Genomic DNA, 17,428 nt, shown 5'->3' with positions numbered 1-17,428 from the left:
ACAGCAGGCAATAAGACTTAATAAGACTTAACACATTGGTAATAACAAGTTTATGATCAACTTTTATACCATGTTAATTGTATAACCCAGTGTGTGTATTATAATACATTAATAAATATATCTACATAATCTTTAGGGATTTTCTGCATTAAATTAAAACAGGATCAAGCCTGGCTCTGTGGCTCAGCCTGTAATCCCAGCACTTTGGGAGACTGAGGTGAGTGAATTGCCTGAGCCCGCGGGTTTGAGACCCACCTGGGCAACTTGGCAAGACCTCATCTCTACAATAAATCAAAAATTAGCCGGGCATGGTAGCGTGAGCCTATAGGTCCAGCTTGGAGGGTTGAGGCAGAAGGATCGCCAGAGCCCAGCGGGTCAAGGCTGCGGTGGCCAGGAGCGGCCACTGCACTCCAGTCTGGGTGACAGAGAGACTCCAACTCAAAAAAACAACAACAACAAAAAAAAACAGGATCAATGGTTAAACTGCTACAATTATGAAATTTAAACTTTTGCTTAAGATTGAAAACTTTCCATTCTTGAAATTCTCTCACCTTTTAAAAATTTGAAGGTCTGTTTTCAGAAAGTGAAATATTGTAATTTACTATTGCAGAAATTAAGAAGGATCACATCTTTTGGTACAGAAGAATGTGGTTTACTTTTTGGAATAACATTGTCTGGTAATATTTTAGCTTACTGTTGTTAAAACCTTCAAGTTATTTTGTACTTTTCAGGTATAATTCAGGTTATTTTGTGCTTTTCAGGTGTCTCAGCAGGGGAAACCCTACTGCTGAGTGAGTCCTAATTCTGTGTCTACAAATATCAAAAATTATAAAAGATGATATTCTTCTGCCTTGCTGTGTGAAATCCTATATGGGCATTACATGAGAAAAGAGTATTGTAGCTAGATCAAGATCAAGGACATCTTTTTTTGTTAGCAGCAGTAACAGTATTTAGGAAGCACTTACCATGAACACTATGACAGGCTCAGTGTTTCCTGCAAATTATCCTGCCTACCCATTGCAACAACTTTAAGTATATACATTATCTCTGTTTTGAAGATGGAATAACTGAGGCTTGAGGGGAGCAATGAGGCTGACAAATTACAAAGTGAATAGCTTGCAGAGGTAGGTTTTATATGCAGTTTTGTTTGTGTTTAGTCTAAAGCACCGAATCGTTACACAGAATTACACCATAATATAGAAAGGTTTTGCTTTTTAAAGTAATCCTTAAGCTACAATTCCTAAATTGCGTTGTCTTTTTTTTGTTATTGTTTCCTGTTGAAGTTGCAATAGAATTAAAATGTAGGTAAATGTTTACAGTTTTTTTTTAACAGAAAAGCTACTTTTTTTCTTCTTTAGAATAATTCTCAATTAGAGAATATTTGCAAAGTATATAATTTTTTAATTAGGATTTTAATCACTTTAGAGTTGACTTCAACACCAATAGCACATCGTAGTTTAGGCCTTTTGAATAGTGATAGTAAGTGACTGTAAACCAACACCTTAAAACTCCTTTTTTTTCTTTTTTTAGGAGGTTCCTGTTTTTACGGAATTAAGTAGAGAAAATGATGAAGAGAAAGGTAGTTTTAGTTTTTCTTTTCCTTTTTTATCTTATTTTTAATTTCTTAAAATTTTGTGTTTTCTTTATTAAAATACTATCTCTTAGACACAGATCTTTTCCTTTTTGAGAAACAGCGGGTGCTTTTGTATTGGCTTTGCCAGAAACTAGCAACATGTCAACATGTTTGGGAGTAAGACATTTAATCTGATGGGTTGCATTGTTGTTATTTGTAAAATGAAAAGGTCATGCTAACAAGTTGGGTGGAATGACATCAGCTACAAGCAACAAAATTAACTATAGTGAGTTTAAACACTGAGGAAAGATTTTGCCATAATAAGAACTCTAGGAATCAGATGGTTCTCCATGCCAGGCAGACAGAAGATAGCTGCCAGCAACCCAGCATTGTCCAAGGCTGGAGGAGAGCATCTCTTCTGGAATCCTGCTAGGAGCAAGGAGACTTTTCACAGAAGATAGTTCTTCTGCCAGTGCACTTCTGAGTGTCGATGGCCAGATCTGTACCACACTGTGTACCTTTTTTTTTTTTTTCGGCCAACAAATATTTACTGAGCCACTTTTGTGTGCCCGGGCACTATCTGCCTTAAAAGCGGTCACTGGATTATGTTGATGGTCTAGACAACCAGAATTTACTCTAGAGATGAAGACGGTGTTATGTTCCCTGAGCCAGTGGCAGGAGGTACGACACCTAAACAGGATTGGAGTACTGTTAGCCAGCAAAAGGAGGGACGAGTCGGGCGGCAGCCAGTGTCGTGATGTCCGTCCCAGATCTCCAGGTGCCAGTCTGGGACTTTTTACAGGGATATAGGACCTCTAGTTAGGAACATTTCAGCTCTTATTTATTAAACATGTCCATGATTCCTCTGCAAGTACCTTGTAGTATCTTATCTGGTGGGTTTCATTTCCATTTTTCTGAAATATACATATGGAATAACAATTTTTTCTTCTAGTTACATTTAATTTGAACAAAGGAGCCTGTAGTTCAGCTGGAGCAACGTCTTCCAAGTCAAGGTGAGCTGCATTCCCGGATGTCTTAAAGCTGTGGAACTTTTATGAAATGTTGGCTACTACACTTTACAGTGTTCTGAATCATTTTTTCTGGTTGCAGTTTTCTTCTTTTTTGGTTTTTGTTTGTTGCTTAGGGTTTGTTTTTTAGCAACTTTTTTTTTAAGAGACAAGGTCTTGCTCTGCTGCCTAAGCTGGCATTGAAATCCTGGGTTCAAGTGAACTTCCCACCTGGGCCTGTCGAGCAGCTGGGGCTGCAGGTTTGAGGAAAGGTTTGTTGTGATCACACATTTCACATGGATAAATGTTCTGTTCTCTGTGGCTCCTTCTCCATGTAATGGTTCCTTTCGCATGACTATAAAACTGGTTATTCTTTGGCCGGGCTCGGTGGCTCAGCCTGTAGTCCCGCGCTTTGGGAAGCCGAGGTGAATGAGTTGCCTGAGCCCGTGGGTTCAAGACCCGCCTAGGCAACTTGGCAAGACCTCATCTCTACAATAAATTTTAAAAAGTTAGCCAGGCGTGGTAGCGCGTGCCTGTAGTTCCAGCTACTTGAAAGGCTGAGGCAAAAGGATCACCAGAGCCCAGCAAGTTGAGTCTGCAGTGGCCGGGAGCATGCCACTGCACTTCAGTTTGGGCGACAGTGTGAGACTCCAACTCACACACAAAAAAAAAACTGGTTATTTTCCTGTCATAGCCCTCTTATCACAGGTTGAATGTTAGCTGAGTGTACATTTTTCTTTTCCCTGTTCTTTTGTGATTTTCCGAGAATGGCGACTGAGCTAACACCCTTTCTCCTTAGCCCCCAGTGCCGTGCAAATGCCCTAGGACGCCCTCAGCCATAACTGCCTTCCCTTCTCGATGGTCAAGTGCAGAGCAGGGCTCAACAAACCTTTTCTGTCAGGGGCTATATAGTAAGTATTTTAGGCTTATTGCCCAAATGTCTTTGTCACAGCCACTTAATTCTGCTGTCATAGTGAGGAAGCAGCTGTAGACGATACATGAATAAATTGAGCGAGGCTGTGTTCCAACAAAATCTTATTCACAGAAACAGGTGGCAGGTGGCAGTTGGCCCTCGGGCAGTACCAAACCCTGGTACAACATGTAGTCATGCCTGTTCTGTCCACCTTTCACGTGATCACCTCTTGGAATTCCTTTATATTCTTCCACCGAGTTGTTATTCACTATTTATTTTTTATTTTTTTCATAGTCCTAGTGTACAGGATGAATCATTCACTGCTTTTGATGTGCTGTACATTCAATTTGTTACAGAGGTTTAAAAAAATGACTAAGACAAGATTCTCAAGTACCAGTATCTACTCAAATTTACTTTTAAGTTGGGTGATGTTTTCTCTTTTGCTTAGTACTTCACATGTTGTTTATTTAAGATCTCACTAAGGTTTTTTGGGTTCATTTATAGGTCAGTACTAATTTGCATGGCTGAATAAATTAGGAGAGGGGAAGGAAATACATGTCAGCTAACCAGCAGTGTAGATCAGCTTCAAGATGACTTGCCAGATGTCTATACATTGATTGGAATCATATTTATAGAATAGATGTCATCAAGAAAATGGCTAATTGGGTCCTACATGTGGTGCATCTGGAAAGAATTGTCTAAAGTTGGCATTGTGGGATGGAAGACAGGCCCAGATGCATCCCAACACAGGCCTCATAGCTTAGGCCCTGATGCGTTTCTCTCCATTCTCTTGGATTATCCATTATTCCCAGGAGTAGGTGAATGTTCAGGTTGGTTCCAGTGGCCCCAAGATGGATCACGCTTGTACTCGTTTTCTATGGCTGCTGTAGCAAGTGACCACAAACTGGATGGCTAAAACCTCTGGGGGCCAGAGTTCTGAAGGCAGCACCCCTGGGATGAAATCAAGGTGTTTGCCAGACGTGCACAAGACCAGCATCTTCAAACTTCACTGTGCCCCATTTCACATTACCTTCCCCTCCAAGTGTCAAAACTCCTCTTTGATTGCCTGAGCCCAGGGGTTTGAGCCTAGTCTGGACAACTTGGCAAGACCTCGTCTCTACAATAAATAAAAAAATTAGCCAGATGTGGTGGTGAGCACCTGTAGTCTCAGCTACTCAGAGACTGAGGTGGAAGGATCGCCTCATTTGCAAAGAGCCTTTTCTCAGATATGGTAACATGAATAAGTTCTAGGGATCAGGACCTGATATGGGGGGTTCGGTTCAGCCTGCTGTATTGCCCTGTGCCAAGCCTTGATATTATTAGTTAATATTATTCTTTTAATTCTTATCACTTTTGATAATTTATTTGATCAGTTATCTAGATTAATACATAAATAGTGTCACAGATAACACAGTCGACTTATTTAAATTTTATTGTTTCTGAGATTATGGTGTATTTTTGCAGAAGTTGGGATTTTTTCTTTTGATTTATATTGCTTATATATCTGAATCACAGAAGAACCAAGTGATGTAGATATTAAAGTGAACATTTTAGGCTACATTGAGGCACAAATACAAGCCCCACTTCCTTGTTGCGTGAAGAGAGGTTACCCTGTTTTTGTTTGTTTTTCCTTCGGGTTTCAGTGTCTTCCTTAGTAGCACTGGGATCCATCTGAGTTACTAAAAGCAGGAATCCCAGGCTGTCCAGAAGCCTTCCCTTCCCACTCCAGGCTGACAATGCTTATTTCTTGCCTTGATTTTAGCCCCTCTTAGCCCTGTCTCAGTCTCTCATCCTTCTGATAGAGTCTGGATATTGTAAGAACTTTGCTAACCTTCAGATCTCACGGTGTCATTCTTTTCTCTTAGTCTCTTAGTGTCACATCTAAATGGCTTCTGATTTTTCTTTTACATTCCACGATGCGGCCCTCGTGATCGGGCATGTCTCCTGCCCACTGCACTCAGCTGTGCTCAGTTGTCCACAGTTTTCTAAATGTGCCCAGGGGTCTCGCCCTTTCTTGCCTTCACCTCTGCTATTCCCCTTCCTAGAATGCCCTGCCACGTCTGTTCTCCAGTGTCTCACAAGATCTTGCTTGGCTCTTCTGGCCAATTTTTTATTCCCATTGCTTGTCCCATTCTAAGCATTGATAGAAAACCTTTTATTTGATCTAGTTTTATTTCTTTTATGTGTGTGGTAAAATATACATAACAAAAAATGAGCCATTTTCACCATTTCTAAGGGTGCAGTTCCATGCAGTTGAGTAGATTCACACTGTTGTGAATCACAGAGATTAGGAGAAGAGGCTGAAGACAGGAAAATATGTAAGAGTTTGTTCAAAAGTAGAGACAAGTCTTTAGAAAACAATAGACTAACAAGCTTTTCTGACCATTGACAGTAGGAAGTAGGTGGCATGTGAACATGGCAGGAGGAAGCAGCAATCCCTTGAGTCAGAAATGACTGTGTAACCCTACCTTCTCACTGGACAGGATTATTGGCGCCTGCTTTGCAGACATGTGGCAGCTGATTGGGACCTGTGTTGTCCCTGGATTTCTGCTTCATAGTACACTGAAATCTACAGAACGCTTATTTTTAGTAACAAGGTGAGGATATTTTCAGGGACTTGGTCTCTTTGAAACCAGTGTCACAAATTGGTTGTGGCAAATTATTGACATTTATCACAAATCTGGGAAATGTTTTCAATAATAAGATCAGAACTTAAACATATGTTTAGTAGATTAAATTATGAGTTAAAACCCAGTAAGTTAAATTTTACAAAAATAAATATAAAGCCAATGGTTAATTAGGTAAAGAGAAAACAGCTCCCATAAAGACAGAGTAGCATACCAGAGGCAGTGGCTCACACCTGTAATCCCAGCAATTTGGGAGCCCACAACGGGAGGATTGCTTGAGGCCAGGAGTTTGAGAGTAGCCTGGGCAACATAGCGAGACCTCGTCTCTACAAAAAAAAATTTTTTTTTCAATTAGCTGAGTACAATGGCACACACCTGTAGTTCCAGCTACCTGGGAGGCTGAGGCAGGAGGATCGCCTGAATAGGAGTTTGAGACTGTAGCAAGCTATGGGTATGCCACTGTACTTCAACCTGGGCAACAGAGTGAGACCTTGACTCAAAAAAAAAAATTAGTTGGGTATGGTGGTGCATGCTGTATGCCTAGCTACTTGAGAGGCTGAGGCAGGAGGATTTCTTGAGCCCAGGAGTTTGAGGCTACAATGAGCTATAAGATCCTGTCTTTAAAAAAAGAGAGAGAGAGAGAATGGTGGAGTCCTGACCTATGATCTTCCCTATAGCAAATGTGTGGGGGTTTTAGTGGACTTCAAACTGAACTTAAAGTAGCCGGACTGCCAAAAGTCCAGATAAAGGAAAATAATAATCCTATTGTACTTTCTACTAACCACACTTTGTTTCCTGATTAGCTCTGTGGTTGCTTTGTATTTATTCTTTGTATCTTTTGTAAACGTGACACATTACATGATTAGATGGGCAAGGTTCATTTAGTCAGCAAATATTAACTGAGCATCTGTTTTATGCGAATTATAAGATAGTTCCTGCTCCTTTGCAGGAAAACAATATGATTTGTCTCTGCTGTAAGAGAGGCGTCATTCATACAGATGATTATAATACACAGTGGAGTGGGACAGATGCCACAAGTGCTTGGCAGGGCCCTCTTGGAGAGTGGGTCACAAAGAATTTTAACAAGCGGAGACAAAAGGAGAGATGACTTTAGGTATAAAACAAGGCATGTGCAAGTTTTCAGAGGCTTACAGCACAGGGCCTCAGTCGATAGGAAATTGTTCACAACGGCTCTGTAACATAATAAATAAATTGGGGATGGCGACCAGAGTGGTATTCTGGGGCCACTGGTGACAATCGTATATTGCCAGGAAAGAATTTAGAATTGACACTGCCAACTCTAGGCAGTCAGGAACAATTAAAAACCTTTAAGTGACATGTTGAGATATTTGCTTTAGAAAACCAGCCCTGACCATCATGTGCTGGATTTCTTTCTACCAGTCATTTGAAAACGTCTCATTGAATCCTTGCATTCGTGCTGGGAGTTGGGTCATTCTTTATAGATGAGGGTTTGAGGCTCAGAAAAGTGAGTTACTCCAGGTCCCAGCAGCATCAAGCCCTGGTCTGCCTCACCCCGGAGCACCGGCTTCCCTCCCTCTGTGCTGATGAGAATGGCACAGGGGTGAGCAGATGGTGCAGGGCTGAAGGCGCCAGGCCAGGTACTTCACGGTCATGACTAGTCTGCCATAACTTAACCTTGTAACATGCCAATTCCATGCTGTGACCTTGGCACAAAACAGCGTCTGGGTCTGGTTCCGGTTCTCATTAACATGCGTGGTTCTTGTGTTTGTCAGTTCTTTGGGCCCGAGCGCACTGAAGACGCTGGGGAGTGCGGCCTCCGTGAAGCGAAAAGAAGCTTCCCAGAGTTCAGCTCAGTCCAAAGAAAAGAAGAAAAAGAAGTCTGCACTCGATGAAATCATGGAGGTACGGTGTGTGAGCCGCTCACTTCACAGCTCACTTCACAGGGAGGATGCGATTCAGCCCTGGGGAAGGCCAAATTGTTTCACCAATTGCAATGATTAGATTAACATAAAGTTAGAAAAAGGTTCATGTGTGTAGGCTAGGGAATCGAGCCTAGCTGCAGTCCTCACAGCGCTGGGCCCCCAGAAGGCTGATTCGCTTGCTTCGAGGCTGTCTTGGAAACCCCTGTGTGCAGGTGTGGCCAGGAGCATTCTGATAGAAGCCAGGGTCCTCCAGGGTGCCCGCCTCCTCCTTGTCTCACTCACCCATTGCCGCTGACTTCCACGTGCCACCTCCTTCCTTGCCAGCACAGAAGCTGTGGCATGTTCTTCGTGCCATTGAAGCTGATGCCTAAGTCGATGTGATGACTCATTGGAAACGTATGATTGTCTGGATATAGGGCCATACTTTGACGCTAAATCTTCCAAGGCACGAGAGTAATCTGCAGAAGGCTCCCGCTGTGCTCCTGAGTCCATTCTTTTCTCCCTTCTGACACAGCCTTACCTTGTCAATAAACCAACAGAGTCAGTGGGAGAGGAGAGAAACGCTAGGCGATGAGGAAGAATAGGTGATACGACAAGCTGACTTTTTTCCCTTTAAACATTTCCTCTGACTTCTCATCTCTTTCCTTCATTCTCTTTCCTTTACTGTGAGGCGACAGGAAATAACTGTTCTGTCTCCTCTGTTACTGGTCCTTGCACCATATAGAGGCAGTCTAAAAAGCTCCCATGTCGTGTAAGGTGAATACACTAGGAAATGGGTTCATTCCATTAGTCAGTCAATATTGACTTGCTGTTATGAGCTAGCAGTTTTTCTTTCTTCTTGTTTTTAGAGATGGGGTCTTGCTGTGTTGCCCAGGCTGGATTTGACCTCCTGGGCTCAAGTGATCCTCCCACCTCAGCCTCCAGAGTAGCTGGGATTACAGGTGTGAGCCACCACACCTGGCTGTGCTGGGCATTGCGCAAACTTCTGGGTCTGTGCGTTGGTGACAAAAATACAGTCCCTGTTTGTCCTGGGGCTTTCATTGTGGTTAGGGAGCCATTTTGCAAGGGACCAAGAAACACTTACGAAATGCCAAGGGCTAAGGAGGTAGGAGGGCGAGGCGTGGGGAGGGAACTTGAGAAAGGTGGGAGGCAGGAGAGACTGGGGCCTGTGGTATTTCAGGCTCGGGAGCGCAGGCAGGCCGGATGCGGAGCTCCTGGGCTCCAGCAGGCCTCCTGCCCCTGTCTCCCAAAGTACTGGATTACAGGCATGAACCACCATGCCTAGCCTGCTTTACACACATTTTTTTAGAACCCAAGGTATTTTTAAGACCAGGCACAGTGGCTCATGCCTGTAATCCCAGCACTTTGGGAAGCAGAGGTGAGCAGATTGCTTCGACCCAGGAGTCTGAGACCAGCCTGGGCAACATAGTGAGACCTTGTCTCTACAAATAAATGAAAAAATAGATAGATAGATAAATAAATATATAAGCCCAAGGTCTTTTTAAAATAAAAAACAAATTGCAAATAATATTTATTTTTGTTTATCAGAGCTTGCAAATTATATTATTTATCTTCTGTGAAGTATGTGTCTGTGGTGTTAATTTGTTAATGCAGTTGTATTTTGAAATAAATTGAGGATTTTAAAAAGATAATTTTAAGAATATCTTATGTGTTCTGTAGATTGAAGAGGAAAAGAAAAGAACTACCCGGACAGACTACTGGCTGCAGCCTGTAGGTATTCAGTCGGATTCAGGTTATATGCTGAATATGCGTTAAGGGAAGCATTTAACTAGCATTTGGTATAGTAACTACATTTCTCAATATGTAACCGACATTGGTGGTTATAGCTTAAGTGACATTTCTTTCTCTTGGCTCCTTATTGGTTGCAGCTATTTGGGAGGGTCATTTCATGTTACTTCCTTGAAATGCTAATTTTGCTTATGGACATCTTGAATTTGAGCCTGGAATTTTCTATTATTGCAGAAGGTTATGTTTTCAGAAATAGGATTCAAAGGCAGAACTGTAAATGCTGAAGTATTAGTCTTCAATTCACAGCTTACTGAATTTAGAATACCTATTTAGGTAGTTTGTAGGGAAAAAACAGGTTTTAATCTTCATAAACTCAAAGAAGCTTTATATTTTATTGCTTATTTAAAATAATAATTTAAAAATAAATTTTAAACATTTGACATTTTCTAAAATTACTGTTTACTGATGCTCCATTTTGGACTTACTGAGATGTGACATTTTCATAACTTTTCAGAGTGCCTTTGTCATTCTTAAAGAAGCTGATCTGATCGGTAATAGGAAGGCAAAAAGTAATCTATCATTTAGATAATTTCCAATGTGAGAAATAAGATTAATCATACCTTGGAAGTCAAGAATTCCAAAATTCGAATTCAAGTCTTCGTAATTCTCCCACTGGTATGAAAATAATTTCATTTCCATGTCTTAGTCTGTAGGAAACACTTCTGTGAGTGACCACATGAAGAAGGATCATGAAATAAGTTATCTAAGATGAAAATATTTCCTGTGTTAAATAGAAAATAAGCAATCCATATGAATTATTTCAGTTAATTCTCAAACACCTCTAGAAGGTCTTTTCTGGGTCCCAGCCCAATTTTATAGGTGAGTAAACAGAGGCATAAAGTAGACTGGTTTTCTCAAGGTCACCTAGTAAGTGATGCCTTCCCTGGCCCTGACTTTGTAGGTTGTCCTCTCGGTGACTGCTCATACTGCTCTTGGTTTGCATTGGTCACCTTGACATCCTGGTCTGAGTGGAAGTTTGGGCCATGGTGAACTCAGGGATAGCTCATGAGACAGAAGACTCTAACCTGCTTACTTATAAGAAGAGTGAAGGAAGGGCCTGTAGGAAAGAACCATCTGAAATATTTTGGTTTTATTTCCCTGTAGGGGTAGCTGGTGTTTGAATAGTGATAGTTTCATATGTTGTTTATGAAATTATAATCATGAATTTTACTTTAAAGTAGTAGCTCTTCATGAACTTTAAAAAAAAAAGAAAAGAAAAAGAAAAAATTGGTCCCATATCAATAAAATTGTCCATCAAAAATAAAACAAAATAAAATAAATAAAGTAGTAGTTCCTAACCACAGAGTAATTAAAAATCTCGTACAGAGTATTTTCAAAATATATATTCAAGGCCAGGCATGGTGGCTCAAGCCTGTAATCCCAGCACTTTGGGAAGCCGCGGTAAGGCAGTTGCCTGAGCCCATGGGTTCAAGACCAGCCTGGGCAACTTGGCAAGACCTCATCTCTACAATAAATCAGAAAAATTAGCTGGGCATGGTAGTACACTCCTGTAGTTTCAGCTACTTGGAAGACTGAGGCAGAAGGATCATCGGAGCCCAGCAAGTTGACGTGACCTTGAGCGTGCCGCTGCACTCCAGCCTGGGCAATGGAGTGAGACTTCAACTCAAAAAAAAAAAAAAATACATATTTTCCAGTGCTAGCTACCACCATCCAGACTCCTGCGGTGAAACACAGGTGCTCATTCACCTCGCCAGGGACTCTGATGTATGTCCGTGGCCAAGAGCCCTTGGCTGAAAGGAAAAAGAAAATCAGCCAAAAGCAAAAGAACGGCAAAGCTTTCCAGGTATTAGCTCACCCAAAAGTTCTCCTCTCATTGCCAATTTTATTTTCTTTGATAATTTCCTCTGACAGTAAATTTATATTTTTCATCATTCCTCTTAACAGAGTGTTCTGTTAAAAGTGAGGGTTGGCCGGGCTCAGTGGCCCAGTCTGTAATCCCAGGATTTTGGGAGGCCGAGGCGAGTGGATTGCCTGAGCCCTCAGGTTCAAGACCTGCCCAGGAACTTGGCGAGATCTCATCTCCACAATAAATAAAAAATTAGCCAGGCATGATAGCGCGTGCCTATAGTTCTGGCTACTTGGAAGGCTGAGGCGGGAGGATCACCTGAGCCCAGCAGGTCAAGGCTGCAGTGGCCAGGAGCATGCCACTGCACTCCAGCCTGGGCGGCAGAGTGAGACTCCAACTCAAAGAAAAAAAAGTGAGGGTCAGCCAACAGTGCTGTGATCCATCACTGTGTCCCTTATTTTGAAATGAGCAATATGTGTGTTAAAATAGCCAACAATCCACAGATACAAACTGGGAGGACTTTATTTTTTAAGCTCATCGAAGAAATATTTTGAACGCTCTCTTGTGGACAAGGGTCAGTGAGTGCGATGATGTAATGAATTATCTTCCAACTACTGGAGTGGGATTCCATGGGGGCCTTTGAGGACATTAGCCTAGTATAATGGCTAAGTGAGAGGAGTTACTTTGACTTGAATTGGCTTCATTTAGAAAGTCTTAGACTAGAGGCTTCAGAAAACGACCATTCAAGTTTTCCCTTAAGTACATCTTTCTACTATTAAATATCTTCTCCACAAAGTCCTTCCTGAATGTTTGTTAACGCAATTTTAAGCCCGGCTTTATGGAATACTCGTGACCGTCTCTGATAGGTTCACTGAAGTAGGGAGTGTGGAGTCACTGCAGCGAATAGAGCTTCAATCGGGCAGCCCGATTATGATGGCATCTTTTAGACAGCTGATCCAAATCAGGAAACAGCGGTAAAGAAGCAAACTTGGAGTTCCTTAATATAAAGTAAGCCCCAATTTCTCTCCCAAAGAAAATGAGATGCTCAGAAGAATGATACTTTTAGCTAGGGCTAATCTGGAGGAATCTCGTTTGTATCAAAAATACAAAGCCATCAAAGGGGGAAAGAACATGGTGTCCTCCATAAGCCCAAAGGCTCAGGCCCTTGCAGTCTGCAGTGAGACTCTTACACTCTGAGCTTTTAGTCAGCACTGTACACCCACGATAGAACAGCACTTTTCACTTCCTGGAATGGAGAGAAAGAAGCTGTCCATGGAAGACATGAAATAATGGAGTTGAGATTTACATGTGAAAGTCCTAGATTTCAGGAAGCCTTTGCTATGGAAATCAGCCATTTTGTGTACATTTTTTTTTCTCTTGGTAACCAGGTTGAACAGAGGAAGAAGGAGTAAGCTTTGCCCCTTGGAAAGGCCTAGACTCTGTAATTTCTTCCTTAGCCGAACAGTTATGTTTTACTACGGTGAATGTAGTTTAAAACAAAGACGTAAACTAGAAATGGGAACTTATGTCTTTCATCTTAATTTTTTGTTGTTATTTTCTAGGAAATCATTGTGAAAATAATAACCAAAAAACTGGGAGACAGATACCATAAGAAGAAGGGCGTTGTTAAGGTAAGCACATGAAGTTATGTGTGGAATTTGTGAAGAAAGCTGCGGGTTGCCGGATGACGCTGTTCAGGTATTCCTTAAAAATCACGTCCTCGTAGTGGGAGTATTGTGCTAAAGTTCCTGATTATTCCCAAAAAGTGAAAGTAATTGTTGGAACAGTGGTTTTCTTCCAGCCATAGTTTATACTTAACCTTGGTCTGTTTTTTTTTACTGGGGCAAATAGTATGTATGAAATCCCATTGGTACCTCTTATAAAACTCAAGGTGCATACCTTACTTGTCAGTAAAAGGTATATTCTCTCTCTCTCTCTCTCTCTCTCTCTCTCTTTTTCTTTCTCTCTCTTTCTCTCTCTCTCCCTCTGAGTCAGAGTCTCACTCTGTTGCTCAAGCTAGAGTGCAGTGGCATGATCACAGTTCACTCCTGGGCTCAGGCAATCCATCCACCTCAGACTCCTTAGTAGCTGGGACTACAGGTGCGTGCCACCACACCCAGCTAATTTTGGGGGAGTTTGTTTGTAGGGATGAGTTCTTGCTATGCTGCCCAAGCTTGTCTCAAACTCCTGGGCTCAAGCATCCTCCTACCTCAGCCTCCCAAAGTGCTAGTATGGTATTCTCTTTTTCAGTAACAGACAGTATAATTGTGCTCCCAGAGGTCTCACGAGGACTTCCTTGTCTTTTGCCTGAGAGACTATTATATTTGGCTTCTTTGATATTTTAAAATTTGTGTCAGCATTCCATTCCTTTTCTCCTTTTGCCTTTCCTAAATTTCATTTTATTCTAGCACCCAGCCTTGTCCATGCCTAAATTGCTTTTCTGCTATACCTTAAGCTAGGCAAACTTACCATTCCTAGATTTCTTAAAGTCTTATTCTAAGATCACCAGTCTTATTCTTTCCAGACGAAAATCTTAACTTTGAGCTGAGTTCTTTATTGAGAACCATGGACTGAGAAATAGTATGTGGAATCTAGACAATAGTGTCTTTTATAGAAGGAATTACTCTTATCTTTTGATTGGAATTTTATCTGTTATCCTTTTATTTACTTTTGTAATAAAAATGAGTGTTCACATATTTCTTCTATTATAAAAGTGTTTATTTTACATGACAGGAAGTAATTGACAAATACACAGCTGTTGTAAAGATGATCGATTCTGGAGACAAGCTGAAACTTGACCAGACTCATTTAGAGACAGTAATTCCAGCACCAGGTAAGTTTGTTTGCTGACCAATCCCTAAGGCCATAAAAATGTGCGGTTCTGGTTTTTTTTTTTTTTCTTTTTTTAATTTTAATTTTTAGAGCTGTAGGGGACGTTTAAGGATTTGCTACATAAGTAAATTGCATACAGGTTAGGTTTGGGCTTCCAGTGAGCCCTCTTTTCCCCTGGTAGTGGACCTGGTCCCCCCCGGATGGTGGTATGGCCCTTCTCTACTCCCTCCCTCTCCCCACTAGCAGTGCCCCGCATCAGTGGCTCCATCTTTGTGTTCTCATTACCCATTGTTTAGGTCCAAGTAGTTCTGTTCTTAAATTGCTGACATTGTATTTTGACATTTCTTGACGGTTCTAGTTATGTTTCTACTTCCGAAATATTAACTGCTGATATAATTGACCCCTGACTTTAGGTGATGTAGCCATTTACCAATCCTCTGATCAAACTATTTTGTGGCATGAATGGATCTTCCTTTTCTATAACACATTTTTTTCCTGAAGCAAAGCACAAACATAGGTAGAAAGAATTAATCATATTAGGTGTATTACTATAATTCAGTATTTTTTTTACATTTTTGACATCAAAAAGCCAGGTACAGTTCAGTATTCTTTTTTTTTTTTTTTGAGTTTCACTCCGTCGCCCAGACTGCAGTGCAGTGGCGCTCCCAGCCACCGCAGCCTCGACCTGCTGGGCTCCAGCGATCCTTCCGCCTCAGCCTTCCGAGTAGCCGGAATTACACGCCTGGCTGATTTTTTGATTTATTGTAGAGATGAGTTCTCGCCAAGTTGCCCAGGCGCTTCTCGAACCCGCGGGCTCAGGCAGTCCACTCACCTCAGCTTCCCAAAGGCGCAGGATTACAGGCTGAGCCACTGAGCCCAGCTCAGTTCAGTATTCTTTATCCAAAATGCTTGGGTCCAGATGTGTTTCTGATTTTGGATTTTTGGGGGGGATTTGGAATACTTGTTTATATGTAATTGGATACATTGGGTAGGACTCAAATCTTAACATGAAATTTATTTATGTTTTATATACGCCTTATACCCATACCCTGAAGGTAATATTTAAGATATTTTTAATCTTGTGCATGAAACAAAGTTATGGGGTTTTGTTTTGTTTGGGTTTTTTTGAGTCATAGTCTCACTCTGTTGTCCAGGCTGGAGTGCAATGGCACCATCACTGCTACCGCAGCCTCGACCTGCTGGGCGATCCTCCCACCTTAGCCTCCCAAGTAGCTGAGACTACAGGTGCATATCACCAAGCCCGGCTAATTTTTTGATTTATTGTAGAGACAAGGCCTTTCCCAGTTGCCCAGACTGGTCTCAAACCCCTCAGGCAGTCTTCTCGTCTCTGTCTCCCAAAGTGCTGAGCCACTATGCCTGGCTGAAACAAAGTTTTGACTGTGACCTGTCACGTGAGGTCAAGTGTGGAATTTTCTGCTGTGGTATGTTGCTGCTCAAAAAGTTTGAGAGCATTTTGAATTTTGAATCAGGGATGCTCAACTTGAAATGTGTTTGTTTAATAGTCTGCGATAGTCAAGTAAAAGTGCCCCCCCATTCCCTGCCCCACCCTTACTTGTCTTTGCATTTTGGGTACTTACCCATATCTAAGTATAAGCACCACTTTGGTTAGGTCATTTGCCTGTGACTCAGAATCTTCTGGGGGTTTCTTTGCTGGTGCAGTGAGAACAGTCGCAGAAATGTCCACTTATATCCCTTTCCCCCCAAAGTAAAACTCTTGGTATAGATTAGAAAACTGACATACGCAAAGTATACAATTTGATGAGTGTTAACATGTGAACACTCCTGTGAAACCATCATTACCGACAAGATAATGAATGTATTCCCTCGTTTCTCTTTCTAGTCCCTCCTCCCTTCCTCAGTTCCTGCCTTCTCCGTCTTCCCAGGCAACTGCTGACCTGCTTGCCATCAGTATCGATTAGTTCATATTTTCCTAGAATTTTATGGAAATTAAATTTACATGAATGTAAACGTGTCCTCTTCTTTTGTCTGACAGCTTCTTTCCCTCAGCATAATTTGGATCCACGCATGCTGTTGCATGTGTCTGTGGTTCGCCCTTTTTATTGTTAAGTCATTGGCTACTGTGTGGATATACAGTAATTCCCCCTTATCTGTGGGGGGATGTCTTCTGACCACAGGTGACCGAGGGTAACCAAAACCTTGAACAACAAGGGATAACTATGCCACAGTGCGTTTATTTGGTCACCTGTTGAGGAACAGTTGGGTTTTTTACAATTTGGGCCTGTTGAAATAGTGAAAGTGCTGTGAACGCTTTTGTCCAAGGCTTTGTGTGGACCATGGTTTCTTTTGTCTTGGGTAGAGACTTAGCACGACTGAGTCACGTGGTAGGCATAAGTTTACATTTGTGTAAAACTGCCAAACCATCGTATGAATTTTAAAATGAGACAAAGTGAGCTCAATTTTCTCTGATTACTTCTGGACATTTTCTCGAAGTACTGTGTACTCCTTGCAATCCAAAATTAAAACATATCCCATTAACAAGTAAGTGAAGGGAAAAAAGAGGAGTTGTAATAGTGTTAGAGCAAAGAATATGTCCACAAACTGACAGGCTACACCTTAAAATACTACACAGTTCTTTTTTGTTTTTTTTTTTTTGAGTTGGAGTCTCACTCTGTCACCCAGACTGGAGTGCAGTAGCCGCTCCCGCCCACCGCAGCCTCGACCTGTTGGACTCAGGCGATCCTTCTACCTCAGCCTTCCAAGTAGCTGGAACTACAGGTACGCGCTACCACGCCCGGCTAATTTTTTTTTTTTTTAATTGTAGAGATGAGGTCTCGCTGCCCAGGCGGGTCTCGAACCCGCGGGCTCAGGCAATCCACTCACCTCAGCCTCCCAAAGGCACGGAATCACAGGCTGAGCCACCGAACCTGGCTAATTTTTTAAAAATTTTTTTAAAAGACAGGGTCTTGCTATGTTG

The 17,428-nt window shown here is 41.8% G+C and overlaps 1 protein-coding gene across 1 annotated transcript in view; it reads left to right on the top strand.

Annotated features, from left to right (window-relative positions):
- The window catches only part of KIN (Kin17 DNA and RNA binding protein), a 48,907-nt gene that overhangs the window by 27,197 nt on the left and 4,282 nt on the right, over nucleotides 1-17,428 (top strand). The window contains exons 6-11 of the mRNA XM_008073748.2: nucleotides 1,531-1,579; nucleotides 2,526-2,586; nucleotides 7,875-8,004; nucleotides 9,705-9,755; nucleotides 13,203-13,271; nucleotides 14,374-14,473. Of these exons, the coding sequence (XP_008071939.1) occupies nucleotides 1,531-1,579; nucleotides 2,526-2,586; nucleotides 7,875-8,004; nucleotides 9,705-9,755; nucleotides 13,203-13,271; nucleotides 14,374-14,473 (460 nt within the window). The remainder of the gene's footprint in view (nucleotides 1-1,530; nucleotides 1,580-2,525; nucleotides 2,587-7,874; nucleotides 8,005-9,704; nucleotides 9,756-13,202; nucleotides 13,272-14,373; nucleotides 14,474-17,428) is intronic.

The sequence above is a fragment of the Carlito syrichta genome, unplaced genomic scaffold (assembly GCF_000164805.1).
Source record: "Carlito syrichta isolate Samal-C Ts95f unplaced genomic scaffold, Tarsius_syrichta-2.0.1 Scaffold316052, whole genome shotgun sequence".
In the NCBI taxonomy this organism is placed as follows: domain Eukaryota; kingdom Metazoa; phylum Chordata; class Mammalia; order Primates; family Tarsiidae; genus Carlito; species Carlito syrichta.
This window is presented reverse-complemented; position numbering and strand designations above follow the sequence as displayed.